The 25,426-nt window shown below is 37.6% G+C and overlaps 1 protein-coding gene across 17 annotated transcripts in view; it reads left to right on the top strand.

The window, feature by feature from the left end:
- Positions 1 to 25,426, top strand: part of bru3 (CUGBP Elav-like family member bruno 3) — a 725,341-nt gene that overhangs the window by 609,749 nt on the left and 90,166 nt on the right. For 12 of the 17 annotated variants that reach the window (XR_014442124.1, XM_083128184.1, XM_083128182.1 and 9 more), the window contains exon 5: positions 13,100 to 13,126. The exons of the other annotated variants lie outside the window; for them this stretch is intronic. Coding sequence is in view for 11 of the 12 variants with exons in the window: in XM_083128184.1 (XP_082984310.1) it covers positions 13,100 to 13,126 (27 nt within the window). In the remaining variant the exon portion in view is untranslated. The remainder of the gene's footprint in view (positions 1 to 13,099; positions 13,127 to 25,426) is intronic. 17 annotated transcript variants of the gene reach the window in all.

The raw sequence follows: 25,426 nt of genomic DNA, 5'->3' as shown, positions 1-25,426 counted from the left end.
GGAAAGGCAAATGTGAGATGTAAGATGGAGAGAGGGGAGGGGGATGAGAAACGTAGGCAGGGAAGGTGGGGAGAAAAAAAGGTCCTCCTGTATGAGTTACGGTCTTCCCTGGCTTTTCCGAACAGAACATAAATCCATCACCTAAACTTGTATAATGAAAGTATCACCACAACATCCATACGGGAGATCCGGGAGGTAAGATTTCGTTCCGGGTTCCTTCTTCCAGCAAGTCCCTATCTGGAGAAAGGGGATTGGATGGAATCTGGAGGCAAAGGGGGGAGATGAGGGGGAAAGATCCTTGCGGAAGGAGAGGAAAAGATTGATTTCAATAATTTAATTTACATCCCCATTATAAATCCTGTTCTTGCTCATCCATCTTCTACGAGGAGGAAATGCACCTTGTCGAGTCGAAACAAGTTACTGAATTAGTACAGCGAAATCGTACAGCGCATGTTATTCTCTTAATAAACGCAGAACTGGCGTTGGTTTCTGCTTTTTCCTTGCTATAAGAGCAAGGTTTTGAAAGGAAAAATGGAAGAAGAATACGCCTGTGCAATTTCATCCACCTACAACCACGCTGAACAAGAGATTATGCATATTGTAATAAAATATTAAACGGTGGCGTTAGCTACTTTGAACTGGTGCCTTCCAATATTTGACATATATCTGACTAACCGCACTGGTTTTCAATATCGTATACTTTACCAAATCTTCTGACACTAATTCTCGGTTTTGTCTCGTTCTTGGTCTCAATTGGACTCGTCTTCGTGTCTGCCAAAGGTCCTGGGTTCGAATCCCAGCCTGGGCATGGGTGTTCTTTGTGAGTGTTCCTTGATCAGGTCATAACTCTTCCTCATCTTTGCGATTAGCCAAAAGTAGCCGAAAAGTGATGTGAAATAAGACATGTCACTCAATCGTTCTCGTCTGATTTTTAATGCTTCGTTTTCGGTCTCTCTACGATGGCACTAGCGAAAGTAATTCATTAGTAGCCCCGTATTGTCGACATAAGTTTAATCTAATATAAATGTGCTCTAAGAGCAGCGGAAATATGTGGATAAAAGTAAAACCTATTTTAATTCAAAATGACCGATGGACGCACAATTGTTCATGTTCACACACAAATCTAACTTTCTTTGCACAGTTTCTTCGTAACACAGTGTTTGCGTAACTTAGATTCATCGGGTTTCTCAAATTGTATGTATTGTGACAGGAAGTTTTCAGAACCGAACTGTTTATTTTGGTCAGTGTGGTGTTCACTGCAACAATTGAGAACGCTCTTCCGCATGATTGGCTTGCCACATGGTTGAGAAAACAACACTAGAGTCCCAAATAGGATAGTAATTTACTAATTTACTGCACATTTGTGCTATTTTTGCATTAACTCCAAAATATACCGGGTGAGTCACCTAAAATTACCACCGGAAATATTTCGTGAACAACAATCAGTATTGAAAAACTGTTTTCGCAGATATATAGGTATGAGAGGGGCTCATGAAATAAGTGGACACAATACGTTGAAATACGTAAGGAAGTACAATTTTCAACAAAAACTTAGTTTTTAATGGAAATCCCATTTTATTTTCAGCTCATTTGAAAGTACGGAAAAAATCATTAAGAATGGCGTTTGTTACATTGTAATACGACAAGTAGTTCTCAAGTAATTGTAACGTGAAGTTGAGCGTGAAAGCGCATCCTTCACTATGCCTGCGCAAATGCCGTCGCGCATACAGCCTGCACGCTTGTGCTGCATTTTTCCTACACTCGCCACAGATAAGTAACATCCCGGCCTTTTCGGAGTCTGAAAATACTATTTTCTCAGCAACAGTTCTGACGTACGTCTTGTTAATTATTGCACTTTGTTACGCCCTTGCTTTATTTGATAAATTTGATAAATCAATTTGAAGGAAGAAATGTAAAAGCTGCAAAATTTAAAAGTTGAAAAATTAAAGATTTGTCATGATTTTTCCAATGTACTAAAATTATGACGTAAATAAATGAACGCCAATTAAAAATGAGAAAGATGTTAATGTACTAACATTTATGTATTAACTGTTGGCGGAATGTTTAAAATTTATACTTTTTAATTAACAATTATTTGTTAACTCCGAAAGATGTATCAGAACCTTTTAGGTAATATGTCAAAGCTTACTTATGTACAAACTACACATTTTATTGTAACCCGCAGTTGTTGGAACGTAACAACTTTCCTAAGCAAAACGCATAGTATGCAGAACAGTAACATGTTTGTTACTATACACGAATGGTGTCAAAGGGGAATATGTATGTTACGACACACGAATCAACTTCAGGTTACATTTACTTGAGAACTACTTGACGTATTTCAATGTAACAAACGCCATTCTTCATGAATTTTTTCGTACTTTAAAATGAGCTGAAGAAAATGGGGTTTCCATTTAAAAAAACACTAAGTTTGTGTTTGAAATCGTACTTCCTTGCGTACTTCAACGTATTGTGTCCACTAATTTCATGAGCCCCTCTCATACTTATATATCTGCGAAAACAGTTTTTCAATATTTATTGTTGTTCACGAAATATTTCCGGTGGTAATTTTAGATGACTCACCCTGTATACTGGCACAAAGCATTTGGAAACTTTATTTTGCCTGGAATATCTAAAATATGTACACTTTGTGTTCTTTCCCTAGAAACATGGTAAAGGTAAAATTGCGGATTTTTATGTGAAGAAAGACATCGCAGATGACATTGCGTCCGTATGATCATACCGAGTATGGCCAATTTCTAAGGCATAAAAACAGATGTTTTTACCTTAAAATCCGCTCTATAGTGATTACAGTGATTTGTGCCTTGTCCCTGCCAACCCCTTCAAGAATTGTCGGGTTTTCTGTTAGATTTCTACCCCTTTGACGTCACATTCGTTTTCGCTCTCTCTTCTCCTTCGATTTACTCGTGAGTGGTTCTCCCTCTGATTTAGGACTTGGCTTGGTTCCACCTCGTACGAACTCTCCATCGTGGTGTTATACAAATCTGGCGCTGAAAGATAAAACGGGAGAAAGAGTGGGTGAATGTTCCTGGTATGGTTTGACCACCTGTTGGCTCCCTCTTACTCCATACGTCCCGTGGGATGGAGACGTAGTAGAGAGAAGAAAACCAATAAAAATTGGTGAACGATGCTTCATGTGGTTTCTCTTTATGGCTAAAGGATAGAGTAAACGATTTATATGAAGTACAGTTACTCCATATTTCTGTAAATCCAGTACGATGATTCAAGATTTTATTTGAAAATGTATTGAAGAATTTTGATTCAAAAACCAAATTCTCTTATAAAAATGCCATTTAAAACGTTTGCACATTATCGACGGAAATGATTTTAAGGTGCAAAATCAAGGTCGGGAAAGGGAATAAAAGGTTTTGAAAATATTTTCAAAATGGTGCTGATGAAAAGCCTTTATTCAATGCTCTCTCTTTCTGCGCCTTCTATATAATGCGCGCGGACCGCAGAGAGAACTGTGGTTCTGCCGAATAGGCTTTCCTGAAGTTTGTGTTTTCTCTCGCGGGTTTTGCTACATTATCTTGGAAATTTTATAGCTCTCGTTCTACAAAGGAGACTATAGGATTTTATGTAGCTGTTCCAGTAGAGTGAAAATCATTTATTTTTCTGTCCAATTTTTTAACGAAATATGAGAGAGAAGGAAGGGAAAAGGCGCTGAAGCGTCTCACGAAAAGGTAGGGCCTCCCTGATGGCGTAGTGATAGCGTCGCCTCCTTGTAATCAAGGGGTCCCGGGTTCGATAACCGGTGGAGGCACAAGTTGTTCGGATCCGACTTTAAACTGTAGGTCCAGTCCCGATTAGCCTTACTCTGCATAAAGTGGGCTTAAAACACCAAGTCAATCAATCAGTCACGAAAGGGTGCAAATAGGTGCAACAAAGTGTGTTCATTTTCCTTGATTTCATGTCCTAAAATACATATCTTAAATGATCGGTATGAAAACAGCTATTTATGGAAAGCTGCTGCACCTAAAAATCCGTTCCGTATTCCCTTAAACATTAACATTACATTGTTGTTCTTTAAAAGTTATTTATATCATTTTGATCAACTTACGTTCGTATTAAGAGTCCACAGATCGCGTGGTTTAGATCGTAAACTGCTCATTTACGTTTAACTTTGTACCAATATCGTCATGACCTACCCAGAGTGACGTCATAGCTCAGAAGAATGATGGACCAACCTTTATATATCAGCCTGCATAGAAGTTATCAACATTATTTACGTTACTTACCTGTAGCATATATAAAGTTTACTTTACACATAATCAAACCTCGTTCTCTAAAATAATACATTTAAGGAGCATCAAAGGTATTGAATACGGTTATTTTGTATCACTTTCCTCGTCCCGTATGTTAATTACAGACTTGTTATTTGCATAATATTATTTTTTGGTAGGTCGTAAGATGTTAGTACAGCTCTTCTCAGTACACCTACAGGCGCGCCATCTGTTATCACTATTCGCTAAAATGAATATATACTCTGTCCCGGGTATCTATGGAGCGAGCGAACGAAAGCAAGTCTCTGCGCAAGTAGTGACTCGAGAGAGTTCGACCAATGAACACGTGCGAGGGAACAGGATTGCGTGGAGGGGGAAAGCGACTGCAGTTCCCAGTTGTGTGTATCAGCGTATACAGCTTGGCTCCGCCCAACTACTTCCTATCCTTCTGCGCGACCATGCTCCAGAAATTCGTGGGATAGAGTTTAGTAGTAGTGAAATAACCTGAGTGCAAGATATAGCCACACACTTTGAACAATTTGACGGTTGATAACATTCATACTTCGAGGCAGAATCGCCCATTTCGAGAAGATTTGAACCGAAGGGTTTATTTTCGATGATGCTCTGTACATTCAAAAACGTTTTATACGGGTGTGGACATTGAAACGCGAATACTGGGCATTTCCCCCTCCCCGTCCCCCATTTAATTGCCACTCTGGGCACAATCGATCACGTGCCAGATTCAACGAATCAGAATTGTGACGATTGCTGCGAGGCTTCTATTTTGTAATCAGCAACAATATCGTATCCCAGGACGACACTGCTCAACAATGAATTGTTGTGTTTCCCTCCGTACGTGTGACGCTAATTATTTCAGGACTACACGACTGCACAGTGTTGCCAATGTCCTGTAAACATGACCAAAACCTAATTTTTACGGTTCCACGTTAATCAGAAGATATTAAAAGTAGCTGTTGGTAACTAACTAGTCTCTAGTCTTCTTAAACCCGAAGGTTTATGGCTGCAGCAACACAAGCCTTCCATCTGTCCCTATCCTGGACAAGACCAATCCAATCTTTTCCATTCTTACCGATTTCCTTTAGGTCCATCTCAACGTTATCCCTCCGTCTTCGTCTTGGCCTTCCTACAGGTCTCTTACCATCAAGTTTCCCAACAAGAATCCTGTAAACTCTTCTTTCCTCTCACATTCGTGCCTCATGGCCTGCCCACCTAAGTCTTCTTGATTTAATTATTCTAATAATATCTGGACAGGAAGACACAGGAAATCGGGTTATCAGCCTCTTTACAAACTTTGAAGGAAATCTGCTCCCTTTCTTTGACCGTTAAGTAGACATCAGGGTGCGAAATCCTGGGATCCCACCCCCCCGCACCAACAATCTTGGCCTCAATAATCCCCCCACCAAAAATTTCCGGTGTGGAGAGGTTTTGTTATAACAAACAAGAGATAAGCAATTACTTTTAATTTCATATATACTTTCCTAAGAATAATATCGAAAACACACACAAATTAGTGTAGTTGTGAGTATTGAATTCTTTCTCTCTCAAGAGATCAGTAACAAATCTACATCAATACGCACAATAAAAGTAACACAAGATTGAAAGAAAATAATAACTATGAAATCTAATTGATTTATCATAAAGCACAAACTAAACAAAAACTTACACATATTAAAACCACTTGAACTATTTCATAATTTATTAACATCTTGAACCAGTTAGTAAATGAATTAATTATCTGCTTTGCAATATCTGATAGCTATGTATAAAAGTAACAAATTAATTTCCTTTATGTAATTAATAATAATAATAATATATTTTTAATTGAGTATTTTATTTTTATTTTTAATAACATTACAAATATGTATCGTATAATTTACACGTATGTTTGTGGGGGAGTAGGTTTGTAGATGAAGAACTCTCCCCCACCAGTTTTTAATGATTTCTCACCCTGGTAGGCATTACCACTACTAACGGCAGTAATGGCTATATCTTTCATTGACGTCGTTTCACTGGTATTATACTGATGTTTGCAATGACAATAATAGATGGTGCATTTGTAATGATCCTGAGAAATACCACATGATAACATTAAGACTTATCAAAAAATAATATTATGCAACAAAAAAATCTACAATATACAGAGAAATTGACGAAATTGACGCTGAGCACTTATATTCAATATTTTTGATGCTCCTTAATTGTATTAATTCAGAGAACGAGGTATAATTTTAGTTTAATGTTAATTTTATGCGATTTTTATTATTCAGAACAGTTCTCACATCTCATATGAGTCTTTCTTCGATTTTCTTTTCAATTTTAATTTTTCACCCTTTAGTACATTTTGAAAAGAGACTAAATAATATATAAAGTCACTATATACAGGGTGATTCAACAATCTGTACACATAAGTAATAACACTAATCACATATATTAATCAGCATGTAATATCTCGTTATACAGGGCGATCAAAGATAATAATACTAATCACAGATGTTAATCATCATAAAGGAATGTGGTAAGATCCTGAGTTCATGTGAATCTCGCAAATCGCGTCGAACTTTACACCACTAATGGTGGATGTTATGTTGAAGATGTTATTGAATAAAATTACTGTATTTTTGACTGCGTGTCTAGACTTTTGAATCACCTTGTCCAGCAAAGTTCACTGTTTGTATCAAACAATTTTTTTAATAAATTCAATGTGTACTCAAGCTCCATGTAACACCTTGCTTCAGAGTTATGAAATATTATGGTTTCTTGTGAGTGGTTAAGATTTACCATGAATATTACAAATCTATGACGTTTTCTTACTTTGTCAATAGTAACATGGATATGTAGTCTTACAGTACGTTAAAATTTGCGTATCTGCTAAAACGAAATCGGTGATTATGTTTTGCTTTGAAGAGTGGGAAGGAAAGCCATTAAATGCTGATTCAGGTATAAACTTGAAATGCGTGCTATTTTGAAAGCAAATATTCATTATTATTATAATTATAAAAAATGGCTATGACAAAGCATTGATACACTTTTTTCCCCTCCCCCACTTCTACTGTTGGTCTACATTGATATTCTTTTATTTTAAACGAATTGTATTTACATTTGGATTAGTTGCTTTCTTGTTCTGTAACAAAATTTGGTGTTGTTACGTAACTTCGGCTTAAACTATAGCTCTTTTTCCAGTCTTATGGCGGGCGCTCTATATGCTGGCAAGGGAAGTGGGATGCGGGGAAGCCACCAATCCAGCGAGATAATAAACTCAGCAGCCTGTAGAACGAGATGCACGCAGTAGTTCCTCCCCTCGACGTCCTAACTCCACCGCTGTTGGTCTGCTGCGTATTCCCCGCTCCTCACTTCACTTGCCAGCATATAGAGCGCCCGCCGTAAGAGTAGAAAAGACCTATAATATTTATTGGATCTTTACATATAAGAACTTCCGTCCATCAACTTTATCTTCTTGTGTAAGGATCTAATATGAGAAAATGTGACAAATGTAAATTTATTAGCGTAAGATTATGTTCTTAACCAACAATAGCATACACATAAATTACCTAGCATTGAGTATTTCAGTTGGGTAGATCAGTTCCACAATAGTCAAATATGTTGTCAGTGACTGAACTAGTGATATTTTTAAAGTACGAAACGATACTCGCTGAACAAGTCTACATAAAAACACTTTAATTGACTTTTTATTCTTACTGGCGAGGGGGAATTCACTTCTGTTTCCAAGGGTAGATGGGGTCTGGTTTGGCGGGAACCCCAGCACCCTTCTCATTAATTCGCACCCTGTAAAATACTATGGTTCAAATTAATTGTCCAGTCAGTGGAAGATTGCCATTGTTGTATGGAACCATTAACGAACTTGTTTTATAACTTACATCCCTTTTCAGCAAAGGTGAGAAACAAGATGGAATACACGATACAAGGATATTAATCAGCATAGAATGAAACTTGGGGGAATTTATCGTGTTTTACAATTAAAGCCTCACAACGTAAATTTTCAATTGTAGAGATGAAATCAAACTATGTTGCGAACGTGATGCCACCACGTGTGTGAGAAAGAAAACAGGATAAAACATTTCTTATTCTTCTAATTTTGAGTGGTTTTGGTAACAATTTAAGATAAATAAGGATCGCACGCCCATTTCCACTTCGATATGCAATTTCAGTTATCACTTCTAGGCAAAGTTATGGCTGCTTATTAGTATATTTTAATGTTTAACACGTTTCATATATATTGTTCCTTTTCCATTTTATGTCCCTTTTCAAGGCAAATTTTCACCAGACTTGGTATGAATGGTGTGGTGACTATACAATGAAATAAATACATATTCTTTGACGTTGCGACAGTTTCCGTGCCACGTGGTTGCATACAAGTAGGATAATTAAAAGTGTTTTTCATGACTCGCAGCATAGGAGGGATACTCACACAAGCAAAGCGTCAAGAAAAGTTTTTTCTTCTAAACGTTCTCTGCAGAGTGTGTAAATTTGTCGATGTTGTACTGCGACACGCTGTATACAGGGTGTACACTATGAAAACATCACGAACTTGCTCAACTGTTTCGTCGGAGACGCGTGGCGTTCTTTCCCCTGGCTTATTCAACACCGTCCACGTTTCCAGAAACCTCTGTACCATGCCCTGATGCTCTTGTCCGTTGGCGGCGTTTTGTTAAAGACACGCCGAAACTTACGCTGCACCGTGATTTTGACTTCGCAAACCGTACCACAGCGTGTGCTTTCTCTTGAGAAGACGCCATTTTCACAAAAGCGAGGACAGCGCTGCCAAGAATGACGCGCGTGAACTAAAAAGAAACACAAACTTGAGCGCATATGGCACCAAATACAAAAGCCTGGATTGTCGTAACTTTATTTTCTGATTTCTAACATTGCGTCGAAACCTCGGAGGTTCATCGTGTACACCCTGTATATAGATTGTAAGTACTGTGGTTTCAGTTCCATCGTTGTTTGCAAAGTTTTGCAAAATTGATTTGAGGATTGCGAATCTACTTTTGAGGAACCCTGTATTCGACAAGTACACAGGCTAAAGGGAAAACGTAAAAGTGAGTTTTTCTTTGCTAAATTCGTCCCCAAATGGGCATTTAGATTGAATAGAAATGTTCAAGATTTCCAAATTCTGGATTGTTCTTAGAGCATGATCTTGATAATTCTGTCGATTCCACGTGATAAGAAAAAAACGTAGCTCTTTGAACCCTCGAAGTTTTCGAGAATCGAATGCAATTTCAGCTGTCTCCCACATGAACTTGCCATATTAAACTCTCCCTTGGGGTAACCCAACCACCCCTCCTCCACCTTTGTTTGTTCCTGATCCCCCCTCCCACTTCTCTCCTTTGTACTCATCAAGTCCACGACACCTTCTCTCGTGGAAAATCGAGTGGCGCATTGCACTGTGGGAGAATTCGTAGCCGCACTCAGTCCACCTTTTGCGTCGTCTCTGGCCTGCGGGGGTTTCTACGGAATTAAACGCACGACGAAAGGCGTCGGCCCGAGCTTCGCCGAGACACCGCCGGGGGGCATGCGAGGCTGCGTCAACTCGGTCGTCATGACGACGGATGCTGCGAGGATGGAAGATGAGGGCGGGGGAGGTTGCAAATGAAGAGAAAAGTCCTCAGAAACTCTCGCCACAACCCAGATGCTGGTGGTTATGTCGGACGAGGCGAATTGAGGAAGGGAGGGGTGGAATAAATGAGATCGGATATAGTCATCGGAATTCCTTACGATGCTTTATGTTGACATATTTCAGTTTTAAAATATGCTATGTGTGACAGAATTGAAACATGTTGTCATAAGCACATTGTCCAGATATTATTAGAATAATTAAATCAACAAGACTTAGTTGGACAATCATGTGGCATGAATCGGAGAGGAAAGAAGAGTTTACAGGATTCTTGTTGGAAAACCTGATGGTAAGAGACCTGTAGGAAGGTCAAGACGAAGATGAAGAGATAACGTTGAGATGAACCTAAATAATATGGTAAGGATGGAAAAGAATGGATTCATCTTGTCCAGATGGAAGGCTTATGTTGCTGCAGACATAAACCTTCGGGTTTAAGGAAGCTAGAGAGGGTGTCATAAGCACATATACACACGAATTCATTTCAGTATCTTTAGACCACTTTAGCGATGGCTTCAGTGCATATTTTACAAGGTTAATACATATTTGAACCCTAAATACATAGAAGTCAAGACGTTTGCGGAAATATAACACAATAATTAAAATTTAGATTAATTATTTCGAATCCCCAAGGAAAGTGTCCAATATGCTTTCTACTTTCTCTGACTTTAAATTTTAAATTGTCAGTGATTGTTTATAACAATACATTTACAAATTGGTCGGCTCGGGAATAAAACTTCATAACTCATACTCCATTCAAAATTGAGATATTAGATTCAGTTGCTGCACCGTCTCCAGTTGCTGCACAATAGTGAATGAAGTTCCTTCAGTAGCCGATGACGCTCAGAAATACACGGGAACATCTGGTTATCCTTAAAGTCACAATGTATTGGACGAACTTTCACCTGCATTTTTCACTGTTTCAAACTTTTGTGGGTTATCAAGTTTTACTCCTGAGCGGATTAATTTAAAGAAAAATATGTAGGTATACATTTTGAGTTTTAATAATAACCTGTAGCGTAACAGCCCATGAAGGCCAGTGCCTATCTACTGACTACGGGCCTCACTTCCACCATAGATGAGAGAGAGCTCATCCAACCAGTGACGGGGGGAGTTGCGGTCAGCACGGTGAACCCCCAGTCTTTCGTTATATGAGATAAATGGGACTTACCGATGGTGCTGTGCTAATGTTGTCGTCTTCTAATTAAAACGTAATTCTAATAAACATGTAAAGAAAATTAACTTCAAGAAGGAAAAATAACAAGCTACACTTTAAAGGCGTTATTGAAAATGATTGGTTATTTTAGATTTGGAATCAGATGTTTGCATTCCCCCCCCCCTCTTCTGTTATCCTCTCCTCCCGGACCAAATATACCACCAACATGAAATATTTAGTCTGGTCAATTCAGTCGTAACTTTTTTGATGACCGAAACTATTTGATGACAGAAGTAACTTACCACAAAAATAAGCAAACCGTTCCATTTAATACCAACAGTCTTTACAATTTGTATTTTTATCACCCGGTTCTACCTAGTAGTTTCATATTATGGAACGTATGCATTTTAAGGCCTATAATTTCATGAATATTTCGCGTTTTCAGTGTATTTAAAATGATATCATTTGGATTTCATCATGACAATAAATGCTACACACACCGTCAATTTTTATACAAGTATTAAGACTTTTCATTTCATTTATTTCCTCGTTTACAACATCAACCATTTTTATATTATGGAAAATTGTACTCTTTAGTATTCATAAAATGTATAAGTGTTAAAATAGGTGCACGGGCCAAGAATATTCGGATATATAATATTGTAGTCACACAAATATACTCATGTATACATCATACATTCTTAAAAGAACATGGAAATACATGGAACAAACATATGCGTAACTAATATCATGATCACACACACTTAAACATCTCTACCACTACACACCATGTACAATTCTAAAATGAGATACAAATGAGGAATGCACATACACACAATACATGTAAACAAATGGCAAAATTCTGTGTACATTACTAACAGCTGTGCGCTAACTTCTCATCCTTCGTCCATTTCTGTGTTATGAACATATATAATTTGATTGTGCACTCAAATAATTGCTTTGTCACGTTGTTTGTTTCTTGTATGTACCATCAACATAATTTTGTATTCAAATATTACTATCTACTGTATAACAATAACAACAACGACGACGGTAGCAAAACCAATATTATTAACTCTTCATCTGGTTGATTTCCACTGTTTTTAAAGTTTGTACGGACATTATTCTACTTTTTCTTTATTAGGAATATTTATACTTATCGCTTATAAAGAAACATTTAATGTAAGCATATCCTTGGGAGATTTTTTATAGAAGAAGTTTTAGTATTTGCTGTTTTTCTGAAAAAGTGACAAGAGTTCGGTAGGTAAAGGGTTGTCTGTTAATGATTCCGAAAATAAATCCGAAACTTGACGGTAAGAGACATATTATGTGTTTGAAAACTTGATACAAATTCATACTTGAAGAAATATGAAAGGAATGCCATCTATGCTTGACTATTCTATTGAAGTAATTCACTACTTTGTCAACTCCTAAATAAATGTATCAACTTCATTTTCTTGTGTAATGGTTTAAGCTGAGAATGACGTGCAATCAAGTAGATTTTCCCATCTTATGAACGTTTTGTATCAAATTTATTAGTAGACAATACTTGAAGTATTATTTAGTATTTATTGATAATGACCTTCACACATACTGAAATCAGATTTGGTATAGTGGGGAATTCATAGCAAGATTGAAATTTTCTGTTGTTATTAACATTTCTGTCTAATTGAGGGAAATTCCTGACACCCCTTCCCCCGTTAATACGCAACCTTCTCGGCCCCGTTGTCACATAAAACAGTAGACAGCACCCCATCCCATTTCCAAGAGAAAAATATAGTTTTGATGATGACTTAATCAAAACTTATAGACTCACTTAAGGTTTAGCTCACCTTTTCTTATGCATGAACGCCTCTGCCAAACACAGCTAATGTTTCACACCATCGAAAAAGAGTTTCTAACCACACCGCCTTAATATATAATGTTCTTTCTTATTACTGATGAGGTAAAAAAAAAAAGTCCAAACTGAAATATCTATTGACTGTTGTTACTGTGTCTTTCCCAAGTTCTGATTTTTATGAAGGCATAACGTTTCTGGCACTTTTTCAGGACGAGGAATTTCCTAGCTTCAGCTATGTAAGTAAACAATTTTGCTCTAGATTTTGGCCTGTTTGTTTTCATATTACACAGAATTTTCTAACCCTCCGCAACCTTATAACATTGTCCTTTACATTGTAATATTCTTATAAGAAATATAACTTACTATTTTTTCTATCTTGCACACAAAAAATAATTGTGACTAACATTAGAATCCCTAGTGCAGTGTGTTTTCAACATGTGCTATTTTCATACATGTATAACAACCAACTGTTTTGTCTTAAAATGTGGATACACTTATTTCAAAAAAGGATATTTTTCAAGATTAACTATTAAGAATTTTAGATTGAATGTACCATGAATAAATTATAGACATCAAGAAAAGTAAGTGTAAGGCTGTGAAGTGCAATGTGAAAATATGAGAACGAATTCGTATCTTGACAGTGGCATTTATAAAAAGAGGCATCAAATAGTTCATTAGTTTCAAGCTATAAATGAAGTGACATTAAGTAGGGACATAAACCTTACAAGTCCTACCTCTCCTCTTTACCGATAAAAACACAAGTCGTAAAAACAAGAACAGATAAGATGTAGAATAAATAACAATGGCTACTTAATTGTTAAAAGTCTAACAGTTAGTTAAGTGGACGATTTATATGGAATTCGAGTCGTGTGAGTAATATATTTATTTCACAAATATTGGAAACTACTAATGTTATTGTTTATTATGTACACTTACTGTAAATAATAATGTAATACCCGGTTCCTGAAATTCTCGCTTCACTGCTTGGCGTTGTGTGTGTTGCGAACATCATAGCAGGTTCAGTAATCCCCCTTAAGTTAGGCAACACACACAACGCTTTATTTCAGGATAAAGGTGTCTCATTTTTATTGATGCTGACTGTACATATCCACATGCTTGCGTGGTTGCTACAGAACATACCTGTCTGATCAAGCTAGCTCTTTCAAAGGGTTAGCACAAAAATACATCAACACATGTATAATAATTAAAGGCATTTAAATAACAGGTTAGAAAGGAAGAGGAGAAATGTGTAACATCTTTACATATAGTCGTCGGCTTCTATGGTGTGTTAAGTGCTACGAAGGCACTCATTTTTTAACTTTAGTCAGGCATGGATGTATCATTCTGCATACTGTATATACCCATCACCCGTTTCAGTGGATCATCATTCATCCTTATCCTTGCACCTCTTAACTTAAGAGGTACGAAAACGATGTACGTATAATAACCGAAATAGCAAAATGCTTCTTTGTAGGAGCCGACTTGAAAGACAGGGTAATTTACACACTCCTCTCCCCACAAATTCATCAAGGGCTCAGAGCATATCCAGATGTCGGGGATCCTGGTGATCTTCGGTTTCATGTCTCTATTTACAAAGGGGCAAAAGAATGAGATATTTGAGAGTGTTAAAATATATAACTAACCATTTGGCATAACTTGGCCTCAACTGAAATTGCATATATTTCTGGGAGTTCGAGACGTTGTTATCCACCCTCTCTATCGGAGTTGGCAATTTTTACTATAAGCTGATAATGAGGAATATATGAGAAAAACCATTGCTAGACTTTCTTTGTCTATAGAAGCTCCTAATCTATTAGATAGCGTAAAGGGATTACCTATCCAGAGTTATAAGATGGTGTTCGCCAAGGACAAAAGCTCACAATCCTAACAATTTCATTTCAAGAAATGATCAAACAAAGCAAATTTTCTTTACGAGAACCTATTTTTTTTAAAAAAAAAAATGTTATATTTACTTTTATTCTATCAACAGGTCATTATTTTTGAGTGCACACTACTTTTTCAGAAATTCTGTCTTTGTATATATACACAATACACACACACACGCATACACACATATGTATATTGCGAATGCAGAGGGTGTATGTATATAGCCCTACGATAAAATATCTCAAGTTTTCACCGTCGAGTTCCTATCCTTCTTTTCTTGCTTCTATGAATATTGACACAAATATTCCCATACAATTCTCTCATCTAACGGTAATGAACTGAAAACGCCTTGTTTCTTCTCATTATCTGTACAGACATATTGCTTTCAACACGAGTACGAAAACTGATGTTTAAATAGATGTAGAAATGTCAATAACTTTACTGATATATAGTGCAAGGCCAAGCGCCTGTCATTGGCTTCTGCAGTTGTCAGATATTTGTTTTTAGCTTCTCAAGTCACATTGATAACTTCTAAAGGTTTTTTTAAAAAAATAAACTATACATTTCATATGGTGTACAATAACTCATTAAGTTGGTATCTTACAATATATATTAGGTGTAATAATCCGGAACGAATGTATTTGTTCTTTCCTGATAACTGTAAATTGCAATAACAAAAACTAAAATTTCTAAGCTATACTCTACTCTTATTCAACACCTTGTCAGTTTTACACGCATGGGATACACCATGATTATAAATCTGTTATAAAATATTAACTTATACCCCGTGGACGGTCGATATGTGAAAATACACTACAAAAAAAATATATAAAAGTTTCCCCGATGGCGTAGTGGTAACGTCGTCGCCTTGTAATCAAGGGGTCCCAGGTTCGATACCCGGTGGAGACACATAATTGCTCGGATTTCACCTTAAACTCTAGGCCCAGTCCAGATCTGTGCATAAAATGAACTTAAAACTGAAACTCGAACAATAAATTTATATGTCTAAATCCATTCATCGGGACTATTATAATTATTACAGTACGATTAGACTTTAGTTTTTGTATTTTTATTTACATTTTTTATACTATTAATATAAGGGGGCTTTGTTCCCACACATAAAAGTGCCATGTTTCAGCTTATTCTAAGAAATTATGAATTAATATTTAATCCACAAATTGTAAAAATCACGAAAATGAAGTGAACTAGAGTCAGATCATATTCACAAGGTCTCCAGCTGGCTGTGTGAGTTGGCTAGCGAGCCTAGCAAGAGCAAGCGATAGGTGCTGGGCTGAGATGATGTCAGCTTCTCGTTAGCAGACTGGAAGCTTCGGGAGCTGTAACTCGCTCTCAAGCTGCAAAGGCAGAATAGCAGGGATGTTACGGCAATAACTACACTCTACAAAAAGGTGCGCATATGGGAGGGTGGCAAAAGGCAAATGTCAATTTCCAGATACCTATATCGGAAGGTGTTCAAATTTTTCCAAGTTTCTCTCCTTTCTGTTGTTTGTTGGCAGCTGATACTAGACATTACTTTCAATGGAACACGTGGATTTTGATCCACATCTTGGCTTCTTATATTGGGTACAAGGGTACTGTTTGTGTTATTGGTTCCCACTGTTCGCTACATGGAAGCGCATGTGCATGCAGCATGATTATTGACAATTGTAGAATACTCTGTGGCATTTGTTGACCCACAATGCATCTTTCACGCTAAAGTAGTACCCTGCTTGTTCTTTGGATACACGTTGCATGCTACTTACTTGCAAATTATGATAAAAAGAATGAGAATATTTGTGCTTTGACTGTAAATGTGCGTACAAATAGTATGCTTTAAGATGACTAGAATGCTTCCAGTCAGCATATAATGCATCATTGTGCTATTTTTTTTTTATTTGTAACTACTTCAATGCATCAAACCTGTTTTTACCACTACCAGAGTAAGATACAATTTCTAGAGCATGAACATGCCTTATATACGTGGACGGAAGGTAAAATATCTCTCAGTTTTACATGACTCTGGGGAACAAGCCTTAGAGGTGACTGAAATCCCTGATAAAAACTTTGTAACTTTTGCTTCAAAATTAAATGTATTTATTAAAAAGCGTTCCCCTGAACATTGCAACAAGCTGTGGAGGCTGAAATTGGGTGTGTGGAGGTAGGAGCTCCACACATTCACGATCTAGGCCATTGTAACTTTAACCCCCAAAGTTTGCCCCATTATATTAGAAGCTGGGTGAAACCCAGAGCAACATGTTGTGAATAATTCCCAAATTAATCAATATGATGCAATGTTATTACTTTTGAGTACCTATGGTCTGGTCACCCAGAATAACGTACATAAATAGATGCAACTAATTATATAGAAGTCATTAACTTCGTAACATTATGTGTTTTTGCAGAATGTTTACATGTATCTCTTTGTATTAGGAAACACTATATGGACCATACTGTCTTTTTCCATGCAGTACTGAATGTGTATAATGAAATTCTATTTACATGTAGCTTCGGACCATTTACCACCATGCATTATAATTTTTACTCGTTCTCCAAATTGTGGATACCTTTTCAAAGTTGGTTAGAGATTTCTGTACATAAATTAATTCAGACTTTGGGTCTGGTTCCTATTTAAGGTACACAATAATCTAATGCGGATACTAACACAACAGAGTTTAATCGATAATTTGAAGTTTCGATGTCGTACATCCGCTTACTAAGCGAATCTGTAACTAGAATTGTGAAGGAAATAAGCAAATATATGTTAAAGTCATCTTATTAGTATGTATTTCTTGATTAAGAACATAACTAAGAAATGTTCAACTACACTACTTATCCTTATAAATTTTATTTGTTTCATTATTCTCAACAAAACATAAAGTTAAAGTTGTTACAAAACATTTATATTTTTCCATAAGAGATAGGTGCAGTTGAATTAAGGCAGCAAATTATTGGAAATTCAAAAATGGTTGTGATACAATTGTATGTTATTTATAATTGTATATAAATTGTTCAAAACCCTCGTGTGTGTTTAATAGCGTGAGAAAAATTAAAAACTTGGATACACTTTCGAATGGACTTATGCACACTGTTAAAAATGAGTCATAAGTAGATCTCGGATTTTTAGGTTCTAAAAAGTGTGCTTTTAGGTTCCTAAAATAGGTTCTAAAACCCTAAAATAGGCTCTAAAAACCCTAAAATAGGTTCTAAAGACCCTAAAATAGGTTCTAAAACCCTAAAATAGGCTCTGAAAACCCTAAAATAGGTTCTAAAAATCCTAAAATAGGCCCTAAAAATCTTAAGTTAGGCTCGAAAAATTCTGAAGTAGGTTGAAACAAAATTAAAATAATTAAAAATTCCTGAAAAATGCTGATTAGGTATAGTCACCGGCAATTAAAATGGGACACCTATATCCTGAAATACGCACTATCTTGCATAACGTTATGTGTGTTGCCTAACCCTACGGCGATGGCAGAACTTACCATTGGAAATTTGCTATTAAAATCCACTCTTTGCAGTATAGTTAGGCAACAATCTTTTTCCATATTATCCACAGTCAAACTCCGGAAGTTTGTCTTTGAGGATCATCTTATGGAAAATAATCTTTCAACAAAAACATAGTCAGTGGTGCAAACTTCAATGCTGAAATATTAAGTTTGCAAGACGTGAATGCCAGAAAGCACCAAAGTGACGCGAAAGTGAGCAAGACCTCACAGATCAGACAACTTTAGAATGTACAGGTAACAGTGGCACCAGACATTTTGCTTTGTTTAGAGCTTTGAAAAATCACCATGGACTTGGAGGAAGGAAAATCGACAGTTTACGTTTCAAACACATTGGTCATTGAATTTTTTCGTGACCGAACAAAGCAAATGCCTCTGTGTGACATAAAAATCGTGTAAAACCTTTAAAAATATATATAAAAACCCTAACAAGAGACTTGATTTAGGCGCATAAACCTAAAATAGGTTCTAACAAGCAAAATAGGTTTCCTTAGGCTCTATAAAACTTCATCAGTTGTTGCATTTTTTAATGAAACTCTGACATAACTTATTATTTCTTACATACCTGTAAAGGAGGTCTAGTCAGAAGTAAATCAATATATTCAAATGTTCTTTACTCAGACCCGAAGATTTGCTTTGCCAAACTAACTGTTTTGTCATTCTCTCGAGTAAATAAATCGGATTAATATTTTTTTTCTTGTGATTACAGTAGATATGACACATGTATTTGTGAAAGTGTACAACTACAAACAAAGCACATAAAATGCAGTAAGGTTTTAAACTATCAGTTTTTAATGCAACCAGCGTTGAAATGAATGGGGACTATTTTCTTACGGACCAGCTGTACGGTAGTGATATGAGAGCGGAAGTATACGGACAATGTTTGTGAAGGAACTCGGCAACTATACTCTGCCCCGGGAATTTGTGGAGCAAGGTCGCACGTGAAGGTAATAAGGGGAGAAAGCGAGTGGGCGAAGCGAAGAAGTGCGCACTGCTGTTAACGGCTGGTAGCTGCAGCCGCATTTTCCTCTTCACGCGTTCGTCGGTCGAGCCCTCTCGAGTTACTTGTTTTCGTTCGCCTGCTCCTTAGATTCCCGGGATAAGTATAAATGATGGTTGTTACTTATGAACCGATAGCACAGTGGTAACGTCATCGCATTGTAGTCAAGGGGCCCCGGGTTCGATACCTGGTGGAGGCACATTGCAAAGTGGTTCGGACCCCACTTTAAACTTTAGGTCAAGTCCTGATTAGCCAATCTCTGCATAAAGTGGACTTAAGGCTCGGCTGGACCTTTGGCACCCGAATGGGCGAATTTCTCTATTTGAAAAACTGCTGTGATATTCCAAAATATGAAAAATTACATCAGCTTAGAATTGCTTCTAGAGCATTGACGTGAATTTTCGTGTAGTTTGCTTTCACTGTTATCTAGATACAGGGTGACAATTAATGAACTATATGAAATAAAACCGTCATAATTTCTGAACGGTTCGCGTGATGACGTCCAAACTGCGTGGCTGACCACAGGGCATTATGGGAATTCGTATGCGTATGGGCACGCAACGTGTTAATGTCGGCCATTTGCAAGTGAAAATGTCCTGGAGGAGTATTTTGGGGACCGCATTCTGGCTCTGGGGTACCCAGAGGCCACTGGAAGGGGTCTATGTTAAGGACAAGGTGTACAGAAATAACCCCAAAACCATTGCCGAGCTGAAAACTGCCATTCAGGAGGTCATCGACAGCATCGAAACTTCAGCGGGTCATGCAGAATTTTGCTGTTCGTCTGCCCCACATCATCGCCAGAGATGGGAGACATATCGAACATGTCATAACCTAAATCCGAATGTCTGTAGTGCCGTTTACATGTGCAATACAGTTTGTGTACTACGTGGTTTGTCACTAATTTAGTTTTATTTAATATAGTTCATTAATTGTCACCCTGTATTATCAATAGTTTAATAGACTTACGTAATCACGAAACTATTGATAATATCTAGACAACAGTGAAAGAAAAGTACACGAAAATTCACGCCAATGCTCTAGAAGCAATTTTAAGCTGATGTAATTTTTCATATTTTGGAATATCACAGCAGTTTTTCAAATGGAGAGGATTTTTTTAAAGAAATTCGCCCATTCGGTTGCCAGAAGTCCAGCCGAGCGTGATTATATTTTTTATGCAGTCTTGACGAAATCGTTTTAACAGTGTGACATCTACCTACGCAAGCTTGGAAGGAGGATATCGGCATTATTCCAGTGCTGTAAACTGAGCTCCAGCATATTTTACGACTCCTGCAGCGAAATGATTGCAAGATAACTGGCATTAGCGAAAAATCGCGCTATTAAATCAAGGATCACCAGTCGATTAATTTACCGAGGCTGTTCAACATTCATCAGCCCATTAAGTGCCTCTAAAAATGTTAATTCTCCTGGTTTGTTTCGAAGGCTTCCGCTCACATTACACGCACGCTTTCATTATGAATCTTAATGGGCTCGCTCATTTTTTATATTTATGCGTGCTTCCAAACGCGCACCGCCACGGTTTTTCGTCCAATTGAATACGCGTCGACACGCATTTATGATCCCCTCATATGACGGTGCGAATGGTCGTGCGTAAGTGTACATTGATGTGAGGGTATGAGGGGAAAATGCTCGATAAAAATGTGGCAATTATTGGAGAATTATCTTCATTAAATTTGGTTTGAAACAACGCGTGCTGAACATGGGAGTCCATTCCCCCCCCCCCTCTCCCCCTCGTTCACGATCTACGCCGCGTCGTCGATTTTACTGGCGAACCACAAAACATCACGTTTTAAAACAACGCTTTGGGGCTCTGTAAATACCACTGTATTTTCCCCACTTTTTTTAATCTCCCAGGTTTTATTTACTCATTTTTTCCAGTTCGGCTTTTGTTTATTTGGCCCGTTGAATTGAACGTGCTGCATTATCTCTGTTCTCATGTGAGTTTTTTCCTGCTTTCCGTCAGTTCAACCCTCAAAAATGAAGTTTACATGGTTTACTATAGGTATTTTCTACTCTTACGGCGGGCGCTCTATATGCTGGCAGGGGAAGTGGAGAGCGAAAATACACAGCTGACCAACCAGACAACAGCGGTAGCGCCGAGAGTTACGACGTCGAGGGGAGGAACTACTACTCTGACCTCGTTCTACAGCCTGCTGCGTTTCTTATCGCGCTGGATTGGTTGCTTCCCCGCTCCTCCACTTCTCTTACCAGCATACAGAGCGCCCGCCGTAAGACTGGACAAGAACTATAGATTTAATAGTGCCTATTCGTTGCACTTTGAATAATGGGTGCTAATCCAGTGGCGCATTTATGGTCTAGTTTTGCGGCGTTATAATTGCAAACAACTCTATAACATAGCAGCAGTATCTTATACTCTGTCCCAGCTAACTGTGGAGCAGGCAAACGAGAACAAGTCTCTGTGCAAGTAGTGACGCGAAACGGCTCCACCAATGAACACGTAGGGCCTCTACGATGGAGCAGTGATAGCGTCGTCGCCTTGTAATCAAGGGATCCCGGGTTCGAATCCCGGTGGAGGCACATAGTGGTTCGGATCTCACTTTAAACTGTAGGTCCATTCCCGATTATACTTAGTGTGTACAAAATTGACTTAAAACATCAAATCAGTCAATCAATGAACACGTGAGGGAAAGGGATTTCGTGGGGAGGAGAAAGCCGCTGCAGTTTCCAGCTTTTGCTCCACACACTCGTTCTCCCCTTCTCTACCGTTATGCGCGGCCTTGATCCACAGTTTCCGGGGATAGAGTATAGAACGTTCATAATATGCTGGTTACTTAAGCCATCCCATTTTTTATGTTAGACGACATTTTAGAGGGATCTCGCTCCTCATAGTTCCCTCCATTTAAACGACACTTGCCTTGTCAAGAATTCATGACTTCTTCCATATATTGGCTTCATAATTTTAACTTATGTAGAATAACAATGAAGTATTTATCACTTTACAAGCTTTACAGTTCACATATTCTAAGATCAAAATCTTCTGTTTATAATTTACTACCTTATTTCCCGGCGTTGCCCGGTTGTTTAATGAATTCTAACTATAGCGTAAAATGTAACTAATTTTATTTATAGGTATTTACTAGCATAAGTACAGTATACAAAATATAAAGTAATATATTTTACAAATACACTATAATATCAATTTAACAACAATTTATGAACAACATTTTTAGTTCTACCTTAAAGAGCAAGAATAAATAAATTGAACGGCATTGGGAGTGTCACTATTCATCTTAGCGACACCGAAAACTATGGATTCCACACTAATATCGATCGTTTTACATGTCACCCCCACCCCTAGGCTTGCCTGAGGTGTCTTGGGGTTGAACGGCATTGGGAGAGTCACTATTCATCTTATCGACCCTGAAAACTATGGATTCCACACTAATGTCGGTCGTTTTACATGTCACCCACTTCCCACCCCCACCCCCAGGGGTGTCTTGGAGTTGAACGGCATTGGGAGAGTCACTATTAACCTTAGCGACCCCGAAAACTATGGATTCCACACTAATATCGGTCGTTTTCGATTATTTTTACATGTCACCCCTCCCACTCGCGCCCCTAGGGGTGTCCGGGATGTCTTACCCCCGCAGTATTTCTTTGGAAACTACAAGTGATAAGTGTCCCAAGTTTGGTTAAAATTACTCCAGGCGTTCGAGAGTTATGCTGGAACAAACATACACACATACATCCATTTTTATATATTAAGATTCTGAAATTCCATAGTTTATGCTGCACCTGTTCAGTTCCAGAATGCTTACTTAGAATGCATTGGGATTCTCGGTTCTCGATGTCGTCATCGGCGTCCCAGAGTTCGACTCTCAACATGGGCCTTGCTGTTATCTGAGATTGTCCCTTCATCACCACTCATCGTCAAAATTAGCCAATAGAAAAGCAACGTAAAAGAAAGAAACGAAAATAAACAAACATAATTAAGTCTGCCAAGAAGTACAAAACAATTATCACTTTTCTTGTCTGCTATTTATTTTCCGTTTTTCCATTCAGGATAAAATACTTACAGTTAGGAGCAAAGTTTAACACTTGTTATATTTCTATCAGCTGCACTGAGCCCGCTTCCGTGGCGTAGTGGTTATCACAGCCCGGGTTCGAATCCCGACATGGACATAGGTGTTGTTTGTGACTACCCTTTCATCAGTTTCATCATTCATCCTCATCTTCGCGATTAGCCAAAGGTGACAGAAAAGCGATGTAAAATAAACCAAATCAATCAGCTGCATTGAGTAAAATATTCCCTTGAAGTTTACATGGTGTGACGTTTACTTGTCGTCAACTATCTTCATGTATACTTTCTGGCATTTATATTTTGAAGTGCACGTTATTTGTATAAAATTGAAGTCACTTTATTTATAGGGTGAGTTTCGACAGTACCATTTAGCTTGTAGTGATTTTTTCAGTTACATTCTTTCTCGTAACAACACTTTTAACTTAAACTAAATATTTGTGTTTTACTTCATCTTAATCTGGTGTAATTTCATCTTCCGTGTTCAGCGTTGTATTTGTGGCTTAGCGTCTGCAAATAAGATAACGCAGTGGCAATGTGCAGACAATAACCAAGTTCTTCACTTGGTGTGAATATTTAAATTCTAGCCATGCTAATTTCCAGTGCCGGATCTACAAATCTTGCCCCCTCCCCGCAAAATATTACCTACCTACCTTTACACACACACACATATGTATATATACACACACATACGTATATGTTTGTAATTCTTGATATGTTAACAAAATCGCGTATAAAGGCCCTAGAGGGTGATTCGAAAATCCCTTAACAGGCCCTATAAAAAGTAATGGATTTAGGCTGGGTACAATTGGTCATGATAGAAACAGGTTAGGCTTAGGGGAAACCACATTGGTGTGTCAAGCGGACTTCCGCCATATTGGTGGCCGCCATATTGAATTCAACTAAAAATGTTTAAATGGAAAGGGGGTGATGTGATATATATGTATGGCATTGTTTTCTCACACCTGGAAAATTATACATTTGTTACAATCATGCAGTCGTTACTTTTTCCTGATTAAAGCTAGGTTGAAGAAACCTTCATCACTGCTTTTCTCTCTCTATTCTAGCCTGATTTGATTCTAGTCTGACTGCCACGCGAGAAACCCGGGGTGGGTGATCTAAGGTCGGAATTTTTTTCGGATATGTCCCCGACTCTAGGGCCCACACAGCCTCAAATCAAATGGTACCCGGAGGGCCGCAGTGTGGTGCTGATAACATCACCTTCTTGATGGCTGGCATCGAAATATGTGGGTCACACATACCCTAAATGTGCCTTCATGGCAAGGTGCTATATGCACAGGGAACTTTACCTTTACCTGTATATATTGTATTCGTTTCTGTAGCCCTTAGTAATTACGCTTATTTTCACATACGCATATACGAACCCTCTCTACTATGCCAATGCCTTACTTGTCTTCAGGGGGCCCCCCGCACTGCGGGGTTTTTAAGATCTGGCACTGCAAACTTCAACTTTCCATTAGAGTGACAGTTATGAACAAAGATGGTGCTGTGTATCAATCAAAATATTTATGTCTTTTCTCTTATGGTATTTTGACAACATAGTGCCAATAACACGAATTTTTTACTTATTTTTATTTATTTAGTGCTAGTCAGAAGCTACAGTTATTTTTCGGTAACTTGAATTGCTTTAAAGGACAATGGCTACTAGAAGTTGCATAAATTATTTCGTTCCATACGATCTTAAAATTTTGCACAATGCATACATGCACATTATCTCATACATTCCTGTATGTTTTAACAGTAATGAATAAAATTATGGTTTACTGTAAAAATATAAATAAAATATCAATCTTCAAATACTTACATTTTTACGAGCAAATGTTTTGCCTGACGAAATAGTTTGAAGTATCGGGATTTATTTTGAATTTTCGTATCTCTACATTTACATATTCAAATTTTAATGTTTATTATAATTTAGTATAAATTAATGTTTATTTTCGATGCTTACAGTTTATGCGTACAGTGTGTTACGAATTTTTATTGCATCTAGAATAAATTAATCCTGAAAGTAACTTTAAAATAACAGTAACTATGACTGAGTTACTTTTCAAAAAGAGTACTGTAACAAAGT

Source organism: Lepisma saccharinum, chromosome 9, assembly GCF_977018435.1.
Source record: "Lepisma saccharinum chromosome 9, izLepSacc3.1, whole genome shotgun sequence".
In the NCBI taxonomy this organism is placed as follows: domain Eukaryota; kingdom Metazoa; phylum Arthropoda; class Insecta; order Zygentoma; family Lepismatidae; genus Lepisma; species Lepisma saccharinum.
This window is presented reverse-complemented; position numbering and strand designations above follow the sequence as displayed.